General features: G+C 26.0%; 4 protein-coding genes across 4 annotated transcripts; 2 read left to right on the top strand and 2 right to left on the bottom strand.

The window, feature by feature from the left end:
• Positions 1 to 3,088: 3,088 nt before the first annotated feature.
• LOC129614116 (malonate--CoA ligase ACSF3, mitochondrial) lies at positions 3,089 to 6,232 on the bottom strand. The gene is made up of 5 exons (XM_055528512.1): positions 6,068 to 6,232; positions 5,686 to 5,888; positions 5,208 to 5,424; positions 4,181 to 5,143; positions 3,089 to 4,110 (listed from the first exon to the last, which is right to left on the bottom strand). The coding sequence occupies exons 2-5, from the start codon at positions 5,854 to 5,856 to the stop codon at positions 3,488 to 3,490; spliced, it is 1,974 nt and encodes a 657-aa protein (XP_055384487.1). The 5' UTR covers positions 5,857 to 5,888; positions 6,068 to 6,232; the 3' UTR covers positions 3,089 to 3,487.
• A 785-nt stretch (positions 6,233 to 7,017) lies between these two features.
• Positions 7,018 to 8,087, top strand: LOC129614118 (N-terminal Xaa-Pro-Lys N-methyltransferase 1-B). The gene is made up of 2 exons (XM_055528514.1): positions 7,018 to 7,285; positions 7,357 to 8,087. Exons 1-2 carry the CDS (start codon positions 7,120 to 7,122, stop codon positions 7,950 to 7,952), a joined length of 762 nt encoding a protein of 253 aa, XP_055384489.1. The 5' UTR covers positions 7,018 to 7,119; the 3' UTR covers positions 7,953 to 8,087.
• On the bottom strand, positions 8,025 to 9,450 carry LOC129614117 (GDP-fucose protein O-fucosyltransferase 1). Its single transcript, XM_055528513.1, has 2 exons — positions 9,270 to 9,450; positions 8,025 to 9,202 (listed from the first exon to the last, which is right to left on the bottom strand). The coding sequence occupies exons 1-2, from the start codon at positions 9,361 to 9,363 to the stop codon at positions 8,121 to 8,123; spliced, it is 1,176 nt and encodes a 391-aa protein (XP_055384488.1). The 5' UTR covers positions 9,364 to 9,450; the 3' UTR covers positions 8,025 to 8,120.
• A 1,053-nt stretch (positions 9,451 to 10,503) lies between these two features.
• Positions 10,504 to 13,007, top strand: LOC129614126 (2-hydroxyacyl-CoA lyase 1). The gene is made up of 4 exons (XM_055528529.1): positions 10,504 to 10,652; positions 10,889 to 11,084; positions 11,143 to 12,385; positions 12,473 to 13,007. Exons 1-4 carry the CDS (start codon positions 10,602 to 10,604, stop codon positions 12,690 to 12,692), a joined length of 1,710 nt encoding a protein of 569 aa, XP_055384504.1. The 5' UTR covers positions 10,504 to 10,601; the 3' UTR covers positions 12,693 to 13,007.
• The last annotated feature ends 4,453 nt before the right edge of the window (positions 13,008 to 17,460 follow it).

Below are 17,460 nucleotides of genomic sequence, written 5' to 3'. Positions count from 1 at the left end.
ATTTTCAGAAAGGAAATTTGGCAGTTATTTACTATGATTAAGTACATTATAACAATATGACACATTTATTTATAATATAATTATAACTTAAATATTATTTGCTTATATATTTTTAATATATATTATTTATACATAATATATACATATATGTAACTGTAATTTGTGTTAGAAATTGTAACTAAATATTGGATATGTAGGTATCCAAGTAAATTCTTTTTATTAAATTTTTGTTAAGTAAATAAGTAGGGACCTAAATTAATTATAAAATAATATTGTGTACATAGTTATATATTCATATACATATGTATATCCGAACATCAAATTTATAACTCAAAAAAGAATAATTAATATAAATTTAAAATTAATATCCAATATTCATACATAATATTGTATCACAACTTTTCTTAAATATTTTATTAATTTTTAATTTATATCCAAATATCTAGGTGATATTATAATACACAATAAGTATAACAATAAATAATTTTATATTTTATACAATATTAGATAGATATATTGAAAATTTTATTTTTTATATTATGTAGGTAGTAACAAATAGTAATTTGTTATAAATAATGAAACATATTTATTTAATATAAAATATTATTTTTATTAAAAAAAAATTAATTAGGAAAATTAAATACTAGAAAGCGATTTCCTTTTTTTCCTTTCTATTTTTTTTTTTTTTTTGTGTAATTTAAAAAATCAAGAATATTATCTATTTATTTTTATGGAAAAATATAACTACGAAATTATATAAATATTAAAGAAATATGTATGTATATTCATATGTACCAATTATACATACATTATTTATATATATATACATAGAGATTAACTATATATAAGAACAAAATATAAATTACTTAAGTTTTTTTATAAGATAATCAATTTTAATTATTATTCCAGTGAATGAAAAAAGGGAAAAATTTGAAAATTTTTAATTTTCTAATAAAAATAAAATATTTATTATTTAATTTAATTGTATATATTCTATATATATTGTGCTTTTTTTTTATTTGTCATATTTTCTTTGCAAACTTATATATGCATAGGTATTAAAGTATATATAAAAAAGCATACACATATGTTCATAAATATTTTGTATATATATATATATATATGTATATATAAATACACATGCATACATATGTATGTATATGTATTTTTTTTTCTTTGGGTGGAAAATTTCTCACTAGAATTTTGTTTTTAAAAAAAAAAAAATTATTTCTTTTCTTTTTATATTTATCTGCTTTTAATGTTTTTTTTCTTTTCGAATTATTTTTATTTTTTCTATTTTAAATATTTGTACATTTAAATATACATAATTTCGTATCATATACACAAATTTTTTTTCAATTTATTTTTTTTTTTTTTGTACCCTATTCTTTTCGTTGAAAAATTAGACAATATTTTGGTATAGAATAAAAATTAATAAATTTTCATATTTAAAAAAAAATGTATGTATATCTATATCAAATTTTTTAAATGCACGTATGTATATATTTATAAATATAATTATTATATCTTACTTTATGAACTTTTTTCTATAGATTTTTCAATATATATATACATAAATACAAGTATGTATATCTATACACTTTTATGTACGTACAGTGTATATATATATTTCTATATTTTCTTGAATTATTTTAATTTTTATTTTTTATTTTTGTGGAATAAATTGAGCACTATATATTTTTTTTCTTTATTTTGCTATATGTACATACATATATTTCTTTATATGTATATACTTATATGTATATATAAATAGACTTATATATTTGTTGAATAGTTATAAAAAATTTTTTTTTTCTTTTCTTCTAATGTAATAATTTGCTAATTTCTATTTAATTTTTTATATTTCTTGGGATAAAAATTAAAAATTTAATAAATATAATAAAGAATCAATTGAAAATTTTATCTAACATTGAAAATATTTCAGCTTTTTTTTTGTATTTAGAATTAAAAAAAAAAAATTTTTTTCTTCTTTTATTATATATGTATGTATATTATGTATATATTTGTATATAAATTTTTTTTTATTCCTTCATTGAAAATTTTCTTTTAGTGCACAATATTTTAAGTAGGTAGTATAATCGCTCGCGCTCTCGAAATTGTACTAATCAAAATAAGAAAAAAAAAAATTTTTTTGCCATAGAAAACACACTGTAGTAGGAGAACAAAATGTCAAGAAAAAAAGAGAGAGAACAAAAAAAGAAAGAAAAGTAAGTACATATTTTTTTTGATTATCTGAAATGTCTATCCTCTTATTGGAAAAGGTAGTCAAATTGGCATAAATATATGTACATACTTTAAGATAAAATTTTGTAAATGGATATATACATATCTGCATTGTTAGATTAGACATTTATATAAAATTCTCAATATATTTTAATGTCAGTGTCATTTAGAAAAGCTTTACTTCTGTGTACTATGCTATAAGCTGTCATATGAATAACAAAAGTACTAAAAAATTAATCTGTATACGGTATAGAAACAAAAAAATCTAGTAGATTTAATTATCTTGTTTTTGGGTATAACTACATATTAATTTTTATAAATAATAAAAATTGTACTAGAAATACTAAAACAAATGTAATAAATTTTTAAAATGTGTGTTTAATTAAATTAGTTTTGTTGATGTCAATATTTTAATTTACTTGATTACTAAATAATATTTCCAGTATCATGAAAGTTTAAAGAAATGTATTGTAAACACAAATCTTTTGATAGAATTGATATGTGTTTTACAGTACTAATATCGAACTTTTTACGATATATGTAAGTCATTTTTCACTTAGTGAATCGATTCTCATAAGGTATAATGTGATTTCCGTATATGACTATATCCACATGATACTCACTTTCTTCTTACCCAGTGAGTAAAGGGTGGAACCATTATAACTTAAAAATATTAGTTTTAATTTGTTTTTATTTAACAATAAAATAATGATTATACATCAAATAAAAAAATAACTATGACTAATATTTCAAAAACATAAAATAGATATCTTTAATATTAAAATTATTTTGAAATTAGTAATTGAATTTTATTAAATGTATGTTACTGACTCAAAATTAAGCAAAATCATTTCTTAAGCGATTAAGTAATATAAAAAAAGAATTTAAATTTCTGTTTGCAAAAATTAAAAAGAACACAAAAATAGTAGATTTTTAAAATTTTAAATAAGTATCTTATCATCTTTTTTTAAATGCAAAACAATTTTCGGCATAATTAAATTAATTATTCGTTTAGCTTAATATTCGTATTAACTATAATATTATTAACATAAAGGAAAAAATGCCAGTGAACTAATTGTGAAGATATTGAAATCAAAATTCTTGCTATAAATAATAACTGTTTAACATATCATCACAGTGAATTATTATTAGCTTTCAATTTCCAATGTTATTTGATTTTCATAATTTTTTCATTAGTTAAATCCGAAGTTAATAATAATTTTCGAAAGAAAAATTGTTAATTTTATTCCGTTTTCTGTTCGGTTTCTTGGCAAAATAATTGCTTTAAAACATCTTTTTTGTTCACTTTACCCATATTATTACGTGGGATTTCGTGTATAATTTTTAATATAGTGGGCATTTGGTACGATGGTAAACGCTCTGAACAAAATGCTCTCATATTTTCTAGCCCTAGTTCTTCATTATTATCTCGAAGAACACAAACAGCTGCAATTTTTTGACCAAATTTATCATCATCAACCCCAACAACGGTAACATCCTTAATATTCGGATGATTCAATAAATGTGTTTCAATTTCTAAAGCAGAAACTCTGTAACCAGCAGTCTTAATTATATCAACGTTAGATCGTCCCATCATTTTGAAAACTCCATTTTCGTAGCATGCTATGTCTCCTGTACGAAAATATCCATCGACCATTTCCTTTTTAGTCTCCTCAGGTCGGTTAAAATATTCTTTGAAAACTGTTGGACCTTTTATCTCAAGTTCCCCAATTATAGGTTTTTCATTTGTTTCAATTTTTCCTTTGATTAATGGTTGATTTTCAGGCTGCCAATAACCTTTATTTTTCTCTCCTTTTTCAGTAAGTAAAACTGATTTATCTGAGTCAACCAAACGAACTTCAACATCTGAAAAATAATGTTTTTAATGTATAAAATGTATCTAATATATGTATAAAATATTTCATTTAGAAATTACCTGGTAATGGCAAGCCAACTGTTCCTGGCCTTCTGATTCTGCTTCCCTCAGCTTTATCTTCAAAATAAGGATTGCTTAATGCCATACCAACTTCAGTCATGCCATATCGCTCAAGTAATTTATGTCCTGATATGTCGTACCATCTGTTGAAAACTGTTATTGGAAGAGGTGCTGAACCGGAAACCATTAGTCTAATATTTTTCTTACAATGATTTTCAATATATTCTACCATTTTAGAATTTTTTGCAAATATTTTGTCATATTCTTCAATCAAAAAACTGTAAATGGTTGGAACAGCCATAAATAAGTTTACTCTATCTTTTGTTGGTGTGTTAATGCTTAATAAAGCACTCCATACGTTGTGGCTGTCATATTTCTCGTGCATTATTATTTTAGAACCGACGTTTAATGGACACATGAGTCCGTTTACACAACCATGTATATGATTAAGGGGTAGCACATGCAGTACACAATCTTTCTCATTAAACTTCCAAGCATTTATTAAAGAATTTACTTGTGCTGTTAAGTTTTTGTGAGTAAGAACAACTCCTTTAGGTTTACCAGTTGTACCTGATGTGTATAAAATCATGGCATTTGATTTGGTATAGAAATCATTGTTTAAGGCTCCCTCAAGATGAATTTGAGATTTTAATTGCAGTATATTTTCCATTTTTGGATCTAAATATGAGATATCATTTTCGATATCTGGAATATATGAATGGTCGATTACAATTAACATTTTTTCCAAACTATCAGCAATTGGTTTCAATATATCCTCATACTCAGACGATGTTATTATCATTTTAGTCTCACTGTCGTTTATAAAATATTTCAGTAGTTCTTTTGGATGACGGCCGCTTAGTGGCACGGCAACCTGCCCTGAAAACCAGCATGCCCATTGAACTAAAGGATATAGCGCATCATTCGGGCATAAAAATGCAACAGAAGAATTTGAAGCGGTTCCTAAATAAGGTTAATGCTAGTTAATAATTTATGCTGTTTAAATGACAAATTTTAAAAAATTTACCACAATAATTCGAAATTTGTGATGCCAATTTTTTAGCCCCCAGATATAATTTCAGATAACTGTGCTCTCCTACAGCATCTTTGATTGCAATTTTGTGTCCGTATAATAATGCTTTTTTAAATGTCGGAATGACTTCACCATTTTGCTCGTCTATTTCGAATGACTCCTTTAGTTTTAATAAAATATCTTTTTCATCTTCCTGGGAAATTTTTTTCGTCTAGAAAGAATAATTATATGAGTTGTAGGTACCTACATTTGAAAAACTAAAAATGTTTGTATATGTGCGTATATTCAAATTCTTACATAAATCCACTGTAGAGGAAAGCATGAAATAAATATTTTTATTTTCAAAATCTTTAAATTTTACTTTTTCCAATATTTTAGTCATATTAGGGTACTTTTTGAAATAAGATGTAAGGGTTTGAGATTTTTAAATTTTTTCACAAAATTATTTTGGTTTATATGCATTTAAAATTACCTTATCTGTACTTTCTGCGGTTGGGCTAGAAGCATAATTCCTATATGGTTGTTTGTTACTGGCTAAAGGAATCCATTTTTGCTTGAGTGTTGAATAATTCTTTAAATTTTGTCGCTTGCTGAGTGAGGAAATTCCATTAAAAACTCTGAGTCGTAATAGGGCAGATGACATTCCTTCTTAATATAAGATGAATGTTTTTGCGTCTAAAATTTTTTTATGTTTTTAAATTCAAAGACAAATTTAAAATTGAAAAAAATCGATTTACAAATCAAATGAATATAATACAAAAATTTTACAATTAAAATTAATAATACTTAATTACAAAATAAAATTTCACCGGTGTTAAAATTTTTTACAAATGCATAGGAATGTATGTACTTACAATTATAAATAGAAAAAATATTTATTTGTAATCAACGGTTCTTTCAAGTGCTTTAGAATTAAACTTTACAATTTTATTCCTTTATTTTATTTTTATTAAAAATTAAATTTGTAAAATTAAATTTCGTCACCTTCTATTTGGATCTCCAATTTTGTACAGACCTGAGCTAGACAAAACGAAAAAACTATGCAGCTTTGAAAAAGGGCACATGATGTCTTTTAGCAATTTTGACAAAAATTGTTGATATATTATGTTTCTCAACATAAAATGCTAAATAACTACCAACAAGTGAATGTCAAAAAAATTTAAATTAATTTTTTTTTTATAATATGAAGTTTGTGAATATGTTTACTTCTTTTTTAATATTATTTTATATTTTGATAAGTTATTTTCAATTATTATAGCAAAAACAGTTTTTTAGTATATAATGTCATACACATAAGATTTTAGAAAATTTTACCAGCATCGGTTAACTTCGCGGTGGTAATTTTGCTTCATAGTGCACAGTTGACATTTCGATTTTGAATATTGACATTTCGAAAAATAATCTTGTTCTGTATACACCTTAACGGAATTATCTTTTAATTTTAGTCTTCAAGAGACATAACATAATAAATATGAAAAAATAAAATTGTCTATGATTTAATTTAAACAAGTTTTCAAAATTTCTAAAAAAATTCAAAAATATAGAGAAATAACTTCCAAAGTTTAGCGCACGAACTTTTTCTTTCTTCCATTTCAGATATGTTCCAGGAACCATATGTGAAAACTTCGTAAATATGTTTACAAAAAATTTCAAAACGATTTTCTGAAAGTTTATTTAATAAATTTTTAAATTCATTTTTAGTGTTATTACTAAATTACATGGTTCGCATTTGCATAACATGTTTGACATACGCTGTTATTGTTATTCTGTCAATGCAATTTTTTCATTAGGTTATGACATTTTTTTAAAATAAAATGTTTATGAAAACAAATTTCAAAATAACAGAATCTTAATTCATTATTTTGTAAACAAAATTTAAAATTTTAATTTCGAAAAATAATTGAAAATGGCAGTTTCAGAGAATGGAGACTTTAACGAAAACATTGAGGAGGGCAAGCGAGAAATGCATAGTAATGAAATTGTTTCTGTAGATCAATGCGAAAGTAATGTAACAGAAGAGGAATTATTTTACAAAAAGCCGCAGCAATATTGGTCCAAAATTCCAGCAACTGGTAAATATTCATTAAATGCAATGCTTTCATTTAAGAAAATTAATTTTGAGATTGAACAATCAAACTTTTAGTTGATGGAATGCTTGGTGGATTTGCGGATATTCATAATCTTGATATTATTGGCTCACAAAAGTTTTTAAAAGAACTGTTTTTGAATACTAGTAGTAAAACTCAAGTAGCCTTAGATTGTGGAGCTGGTATTGGAAGAGTTTCCAAATATTTATTGATTCCCTTTTTTGAACAGGTGGATTTAGTGGAACAAGATCTTAATTTCTGTGAAAAAGCACCTGAATATATTGGAGATTCAAGTGGGAAATTAGGGAAAGTTCATAATTGCGGATTACAGAATTTTTTGCCAGAACCAGCTAAATATGACGTTGTATGGTCTCAATGGGTTTTAGGTCATCTGTCAGATGACGATTTACTTTTATTCTTGCAAAGAATTCGTGTCGGACTGAAAAAAGGTGGGATGGTTGTGATAAAGGAAAATGTGACATCATCAAATAAATTAGAAATAGATACTGAAGATTCGTCCGTAACGAGGCCTCTAAAAACCTACAACAAAATACTGAAAGCAACAAAATATAAGATCATAAAAGCTGTTAAACAAACAAATTTTCCTAAAGGGTTGTATCCAGTGTATATGATAGCAGCAGTACCAATTTAATTATGAGTTTATGATACACTGAATTTTTGTGTTAAAAGCGCCTAATTATGTAATAAAAAATGTTCATTTATATTTATTAAAATAAATAGTTTTTATTCGAAGTGCTTCGATAAATAGTTTTGTATAATATAAAAAAGAAAATACAAAACAAATATTTCATATAATGCATTACAATTCGTCATGTTTGTTTTCATATCTATGCGACCGCTCTTTTGGAAATGCCCAAAAATATGATGGGAAGCCTTTAACATCTCTTTCACGTTTTACAAATGCTGAAAAAGAAGACACACAATTGCCAATGAAATAGTTAGCTGTTCCTAAAATGGCCAAATCAACATGTGGGTTATCTTCGTCTAGTTTGTGTGCTGAAACACCCATTCTACCCAGGGCAGCGTTGATATCTCCGATATGGTGATTGCTATCTGATGCAACAAATATTGATTTTATTTCATTACTTTTGTTTATTTCCTTCACTTTTTTTATTAATCGTTTTAGTTGTTTTACAACAATTTCTTTTGTTTGAAGACACAATTCTTGATAAAGATCTCCTTTTTCGTTATTGTAGCCCAAACATTGAGGTGAAGCAAACAAATGTTGACTAGTTTTAGTATGTTCACAAGCTCTAACCCAATCTATTCCATTACGTAGATGAATTCCAATAAAAGCTCCCTTAGGTAAATTTTCTTTGATGAATTTTTTTGCCTTCTCTTGTATTTCATCACTCCAAACAACATATTTTTGCAGTTTCCGATTTTCCATTTGTACTGGAAAACTAGCAGGTGCTCCTGTAAATGCTAAAACAGGCCAGTTGCTTGATGGGTATTTTTGTGACCATTTAGCAGCCACATCGCTATGGTGAACATCAAAATGTAATGGTCCGAAAAATTCCGATTTAACGAAATCAATATTATAAGTATCCCAGAACGGACCAAAGGGATTTCCATCTTTTGCATAACAGTCTTTTTTTGTATTTTCTTTATTTAGACTTTGACGTTCTAAATAGCAAAATGAAATGCGTTTTTCAGGTGGCCATATTTGTGGTGCAATATGTTCCATAAAATCATGCATCAAAATAACACGATGATATTCGAGCAATTTTTCTACTTTGAAATATTTATCATATGGAACTTGTATTGAACGTATTTCTCCTTTTCTGTATTCAACCCATGGTGGCAGTATTAACGTTCTGTTGAGTGCTTGAGAAAATGCTAAACCACCGAGAAAATGATCTGCTTGGTTACCAAAACGTCCTAATTTTTTTTTAATCCAATTAGTATATCTAGAGCAAAAACAAACTGAAATTTGAAAAATATTTACCCATACAGGGACAGTAAGCTAAATAACCAGACGAGTCTATTTCTTCAGAATTAACTCCACAAAGTATTAAAAGTATCCAAAAAATTGGAAACATTACACTAAAATAAATGCATATACTCGTATGTAGATCTACAATAAAAAATTCGAATTGTTTACAATTTATAAACAGAACACCGGTTTATCTTTACAGCCGGCTGCAAAAAAAACTGATTATATTTTATTTTTATTACTACGATTGCAAATGCGAAATGTCATTTGAAAGTGTCAAAATTCAATCCGTGTTTCCGTAGTTTTCAAGGAGGGGTAGGTTTGTTAGATTTATAAAAAAAACTCCATTTTCTTCGCAATTAGTTATATTTATTTTTTTATTTATATTAATAATAAATAAAAGTATTTTATTCCAAAGAAAAAGGAGTATGAAAAATTTTATATTTCGGAAAAATATCAAAATTTTTAATGAAGGATTTTTTGTAGAGGTATTTTATATTTATATTCTTCAATAAATTGTTCTTAATGAGACATTAAGAATAAAAATCCCATAAAGTTAACGAAATATTTTTATTTTTCAATGTTTCAAAAAAATTCGAAAATTTGTCCTCAACTTTGTAATATGAATTTACGGGCAAATGGATATAGATGTATCAGCGAATGATCTTCATATTCTTCACTTACTTTATAGTTGTAAGAAACGAGAATAAATCCAAAAGTTATTCAATTATTTTTTTCGAAAATTTTCTGGATGATATTTTTATTTTTTATGAATTTGTTCACATTTGGCGTTTGGCGTCAGAAGTTTTATGAATATCTTGCAAACACGAATTTTCGTAAAAAAAGTAAATACCTCATTTAATTTTCGTTTATTTTTTTATAAAATGTGATGAAAGCATTATTTAATTCGACAATATATGTCTAAAAAAAAGTAATATGTATTTAGAACTTGCAATGAAAATTTGTAATTTTTTATTGATTCAATTTTGTTGACTATACACATAAACATGCTATAGATATATAAATATAATGCCTCTATGGTACATGTATGTTAATATGTATTTTTAAGTTTCATATTTGACTAATTCTTCGTACTAAGTCTTTTTAGTACGTACTATTTTTATTGATAAATCTTTTCAGCTCTCACAATAAAATGACATTTAACCACTATCAGTTGTTGATTCCTATAAACATAAATATGTAAACATATATATGTATGTATAAATCTGTATAAGTTTGATAAATCTCAAAGATAAACATTGGGTGGGTTCTATAAAGGAATATCGTATTTTATTTCATATTTATTACAGTTTTTTTTTAAGTTTAAAATAATAGCAATTTAATATGACGGAAATAGATGCAACTACAATAATTGCCGAAAGTCTCAAGGCACAGGTATTTAATACACACATATTTCCATTAGAAATATGCATTGAACTTTTACAATTTTGAACTTTGGTACTTTTAAAAAATTAAATCGAAGTAAATAAGGAATCTTTAAGAAATATATATATTTACTATATTTTAAAAGCAATACAAATATGTAGATACGAATTATACAAAAAAATAAAAATTATTTTAAAATTGAAAAAAATATGTTTAAGCATTATAAAATGTTTAATGCTTTTTAGGGTGTTGAATATGTTTTTGGTATTATCGGAATACCGGTAGTTGAACTATCAATGGCATTTCAAGTAGCAGGTTTGAAATATATTGGAATGCGGAATGAACAAGCAGCATGTTATGCAGCACAAGCTATAGGTTATTTAACTGGCAAACCGGGGGTATGTTTAGTTGTATCGGGACCCGGATTATTACATTGCACTGGTATTGAACATAATATTATTTTATTGAAGATTATAAATTGAGTTAAATTTCCTTTTAGGTGGAATGGCAAATGCTCAAATAAATTGTTGGCCACTTTTGGTTATAGGTGGATCAACTTCCGAAGATCATGAAGGGATTGGTGGTTTCCAAGAATGTCCTCAGGTTGAATTAAGTCGTCCTTATTGCAAATATGCGGCAAGACCACCAACTGTTGAGCTTATTCCTATGCACATTGAAAAGGCCGTTAGGTACGCAACATATGGAAGACCTGGATCTACTTATCTTGATTTTCCTGGAAATTTATTAAAATCACGAGTTGAGAGTTCTAAATTAAATACTAATTATGTTACACATCCAGAATTTCCTTTAATTTGTCCTGAACCTGAACTTGTCGAAAAAGCGTCAAAGTTATTAATTCAAGCTAAGCGACCATTGATTATAATTGGTAAAGGTGCTGCATATTCTAGAGCAGAAAATGTTGTCGAAAAATTTATTAAAAATACAAATTTTCCATTTTTGGCTACACCCATGGGTAAAGGGGTTGTTTCAGATAAGTCACAACAATGCGTTGCTTCAGCCAGAACCTTAGCGTTACAAAAATCTGATGTTGTTTTATTATTAGGTGCGCGTTTAAACTGGATCTTACACTTTGGACGGCCACCCCGATTTGATAAGAATGTGAAAATTATCCAAGTAGATATTTGCCCAGAAGAATTACACAATAGTGTTATTAGTTCTGTTGCTGTCCAGTCGGATATAAAACCTTTTGTGAGCCAGTTGATTGAAATATTAAGTAAACGAAATTTTAGTTTTCCAATCAATAACGAATGGTGGAAACATTTGAAAGAACAGTGCAAGAAAAACCAAGAAGTTGTAATGAAAATGGCAATGAATACTGAAATCCCTTTAAATTATTATGCAGTTTTTCATCATATGCAAAAAATAATACCTGAAGATGCAATGATAATTAATGAAGGTGCAAATACCATGGATATTGGAAGATCAATGCTACCTAATGTTCTTCCAAGACATCGTTTAGATGCTGGGACATTCGGTACTATGGGAGTTGGATTAGGATTTGCTATTGCAGCAGCATTATATTGTAGGGATTTCTATCCTAAAAAGCGTGTTATATGTGTCCAAGGTGATTCGGCTTTTGGATTTTCAGGAATGGAAATTGAAACAATTGTACGATATAAATTACCTATTACTATTGTTATTGTTAATAATAGTGGAATTTATGGTGGCTTTGATAATGAAACTTTCGATTCTATTAGAAGCGAAGGCGATTTAACCCAAGTGTAAGAGTTCATACAAACTTACATACATATATTTTACTCGTATATTTACACAGATATTATATTTAATTATACATATATCAATTTTAGGACACCGCCATCTGCGTTATATGTGGAAACACGTTATGAAAATATGATGTCAATGTTTGGAATGAAAGGATATTTTGTTCGAACAGTTGATCAATTGCAAAGCGCTTTGAAAGAAGCAAATAATCTGACAGACCGTCCAACAATTATAAATGTTGTAATCCTGCCTTCAGCTGACAGGAAACCTCAATCATTTAATTGGTTAACTGAATCTAAATTATAAAAGGGCCTTATTTTGATTAAATAGAAATTTTAAAAATGTTAAATAATATGTACATATGTATATTAAATTTTGGAAAGTAATTTTCGTAAAGTTCTAAAATTACATCGAGTATAGTGTTGAATTTATTGTTTTTGTAGTTAGAATGGTGCAATGTTTTTAAATTGTTTATTTTTTGAAAAAGTGTATGCGTTTAAAGGTTGCTTTAGCAATCTTAATTTATTAAATTATACATGGATGTATTATTATTATTTGTATGTACTTTATTTGTATTTTTATTATAAATGTGTTTTGAATAAACAGAATTATTTTGGTAAACTTGAAATTTTGATATTTATAGCCAAGGATATGGAATTATCATGTAAAGTTACTGTCGCAAAGAGTACGCATAAATTGGAAAAAAATACCATACAAAGTTATTTTTAAAACGCCAACTGCAGTTTGGAAAAAATCTTGGTTGCAAATATATAGCTTTTTAGTTAATTGAAAAAAAAATTCCAAATATATCTTAAATTCAACAAGATTTCAATTTACACACAACAGCTACACAAGTTTTATTATTCTTAAATATGGAATAAAGCTATATGTATATGACCTAAATAATAGGCATATACGAGTATGTATATGTTTATGACTATAAGTAGTAAATTGTAAATATGAATATATGGAGATACTTGGATGCAAAAATAACAGTTAACATCTTAAAATACTAGTTTTTAATAAAGTAAATTAATATTGTGAATAAAAAGAAACACATAAATTATATATACAAATATTAATACATAAATTAAAAAACTACGGATTAAAAATGAAAGTCCATGAAAGTACTTTTTCCAAAAATATTTTCAAAGAATCTTAATAAACAATAAATGAATAATATTATATGTATGTATATAAAAATAACGTTTATTAAATGAGCTTTTAATTATCACGTTTTTCACACCGTATTCTCTAGGAATATTAATATTATGTACATACTTATGTATATAAAAAAAAAGATTCCTAAAAAGATTTTGACTCTATATAAATTTCATGAATGGCCTAAAGCAATAATGACAAGCATTTTGATGACAATAATTTTGTCTCTTTATTTATTGTAAAAGGATATTATAATTTTTTGTGTATATAAATGCACCTACATAATATATTACATATAAATATGTAATTTAATATGTATCTATATTATATAAGTTCATGCATGTCACGAAAATTAGTAATGTTCTAATAATAGTAACTTTCCAATATTGGATTAATCATTTTTAAAAATAAATGCGATAAATTTGCACTAAATAAAAATATTTTTGATTTTGTAGTTAATTTCAATACAAAGTAGTATATGTAGGTGTGTCTATATAATAATAAGAACCATGATTTTAAATAAAATTATAATTTTTATATTTCAATATTATATTAATAAAATTATATTTTTATTTATATAATATTAAAATTATGGAATTTTAAAATTTATGATGTACATAATGTAATTTGGTTGTGGGATTACGTAAAGTTTAGCCAATACTGATTAATAAAATATATGTGTTTCAAATGCTGTTAAAACTGGATAAAAGGAAACTCCTTGAAATTTTTTTTAAATTTTACTCTCTATAAGAGGAATTTCTTTTTATTCAAAAATATTGTAACTACTTTATAAGTTGTACGTTCTGCGCATTTAGTTTGTAAATTAACTTATGTTATATAGTTAATATGGAAGAATATGTCTAGTAAGATTTAAGAAAATTAATATAATATGTAAATATGTATGTAAGGGTGTAAGATTAAATATTTCTAATTAATTGCAGTTCATATGATTTCTTAATATTATTCTATAATTCTTAATAATTTTTTAAACCTACATATGCATGTGTAAAATGCCTTTCATAAGAACATATTTGAATTTCTTTATTTTTTTCACTTGCTAAGTTTTAAATTTCATTATAATATAGGAATTTTCCAGTTGAAAATACACTATATGCATAGTATTCCCAATGCGCATTAAAACAACTCATATTTTACAATTTCGTTTCATATAAAATATAATTTTATTTTTTAATTGGTAATATTAGAGTTTTTGTAACTGTAAAAGAAAATTAATACATGTTTACATATATGTATATGTATGTATGTGTTATCAATATAAAATTTATATTCCTCTTGAGACATCATTCTACTTTAATTTAGGTATCCTATTAATTCCATTAATGTAATTCTATTATAAAGCTTTAAAGAATTACAACGTGTATTGTAAGTACTCATTTGGAAATAATTTTAACGAATAGATTTTTTTTTTTTAAAATTTAGGATTTTTAAGTATATGTACTTTTTTAGAATGTTTACTAAGTAAATTACTTAATACTTGCGCATTAAGTAGCTTGCTTCTAACAAGCTAATGTTTTGAATTCTTTATAGCTCTTACAAAGCTTATTCAAATATACATAAGATAATTGTAAAGAATATACATAAGATAAATATACATAAGATAATTGTAAAGAAAGAAACTCGACAAAAAATGTCGAGTAATAACAATAACAATTGTAACCAATGCAAAAAAAAAATTAATCTGAGAACGAATAATGGGATACAATGTGATGGAGACTGCAAAAAATGATACTGCAGCCAATGTTCAGCAATGGATATTGAAGTCAAGCGGAAAAAATGTAAATCTGCAAACATAGGCCTTGCGAATACTGCTGGAAATGAGCGCAGTAGGCATACGTCTGAAACCGAAATGGACATAAAAACAGTATACAGGAAGTTAGAAGTCATAATTGAAAACCAAACTTTTCAACAAAATAGTATTCAATCAATACAAGATGAAGTTAGAGAGATAAAAGATTACATAAATAGCTTGATAGAGAAAAATATTAAGCTACGAAATGAAAACAAACAACTAAAGGATGATATTACATACACCAGAATAGAAATAGACAAAACCAAGCTGAAATATGCGGTGCAACAGTTAGTATTCCGGAAAAAGAACCTGCGTTAATTGTGCAACGTATTGCTCAGAAAGTTGGTTTAAACTTGGAACAAAAAGATGTCGTTGATGTTTTCAAAGCTTCTAAAAAGTCTAAAAAGTCAGGTGAGCCAGAAAATAAAATAGTCGAATTTTCTAATTTAGAAATTAAAGCGGTCTTCATGAAAGCTATAAAAAACAAAAAACTTACAGCAAAGGTAATTCAAGATGAAAATTCAAATATAAACGGTCCTATTTGCATTAATGAAAAACTAACAAGATACTTCAGTTTGTTATATAAAAGAGCTAGAGATTTGAAAAGAAAAAAAGAAATTGAATTCGTGTAGGTAAAAAATGGCAAATTATTTATCAGAAGGTCAGCGACATCAAAAATAATAAGGGTTTTACACGAATCTAATTTAAATGCTGAATGAGATTTCATGTGATTTGCCTTTTATGTCAAAACTTATTATAACATTAACGAAGTAATCTTAGAAGAAAAAGAGTCAATAAAAGTCCTTTATATAAATGCGCGAAGCTTAAAACACAAATTAGATGATTTAACATTTTTATTAGATACGCTTAATTGTATTGTACACATAATTGTTGTTACCGAAACGTGGATATTAGAAGTAGATGCGGATTTAGCAATTATAGATATTAGAAATTACAATAAGGTTCTATCATGTAGAAAAACGAGAGTCGGGGGTGGTGTTGGCTTATTTGTTCATAACAGTTTGCGGTATTCTGAGCAAGACATCTTTTGTGATGAATACAACAGTAATGTGAGTAATATTCACCTCCTGAAAACTCTGCAAACAGTGTTGAGATATTTTTTCACAAGCTAGACTCACATTTAGAACACCTAAAAAACCAAAATTCAATTGTTTTAAGAGATTTCAAATAATGAAATAGATAGAAATGTACAAACTTACTTATCTGTTGTAGAATCCAATGGTTTCCATTTATGTAACAATGAGATGACTAGACCAATTTCTAATACTTGCCTTGATCATATATTTTTAAATGATCCTAATACTAAAGTACATATTTTCCTTTTTCATCATGAAATTTCTGATCATCTTGGTATGATCGCGGAAATTAAAAAATTTACAAAACATAAATAATACTGAAAAAGATGAACAGCTGATTAAAAAAGTTAATTATGAATATGTCAAAAATGAGTTAGGTAAATGTGTTGTCAAAGATATTGAAGTTAATAACATAGTAGGTGACCTGACATCTAGCGTGAAAAATATAGTAAAAAGAGCTACCGTTGTCAAAAAAATTAATGTAAAATGTAGTAAATATACTGCACCAGGGATAGACGACGAGTGCGCTAAACTAATTGAAAGAAAAAATTACTGCTATGGGAAATACATGCAGAATGGAAGTTCTGAGTATTTCAAATCAAAATATAAGTACTGGTTGAATAGATTGACAACTATTAAAAGAAGAAAAAGGGAACAATATGATTGTAAAAAATTTCAACAAGCAGAAGGTGACCCAAAAAAGAGTTGGAATGTTGTAAAACAAATAATAAATTCGTCAAACATGCAAAAAAATGATTTTTTCTCAAATTTGGACATCGGTGAAACAGAAAACTTAGTAGAATTAATAAATTTATTTCGTATTACTGTACAGTTGGTGAAAAAATGGCCAAAAAATTTGACAGCATATATTTTCCAAAGGTGAAAACAGAAAAAGAATTTAAATTTAACTTCATTAATGAATATGAAACAAAAAAACTTATTGCTAAAATCTCGAACTCAGGGTCAGTAGGCGTAGATGAAATTTCACCTAAATTAATAAAAATAT

This window comes from Condylostylus longicornis, unplaced genomic scaffold, assembly GCF_029603195.1.
Source record: "Condylostylus longicornis isolate FDR11 unplaced genomic scaffold, ASM2960319v2 ptg000101l, whole genome shotgun sequence".
NCBI lineage: Eukaryota > Metazoa > Arthropoda > Insecta > Diptera > Dolichopodidae > Condylostylus > Condylostylus longicornis.
Note: the sequence above shows the minus strand (reverse complement) of the source record. Positions and strands in the feature narration are given on the sequence as shown.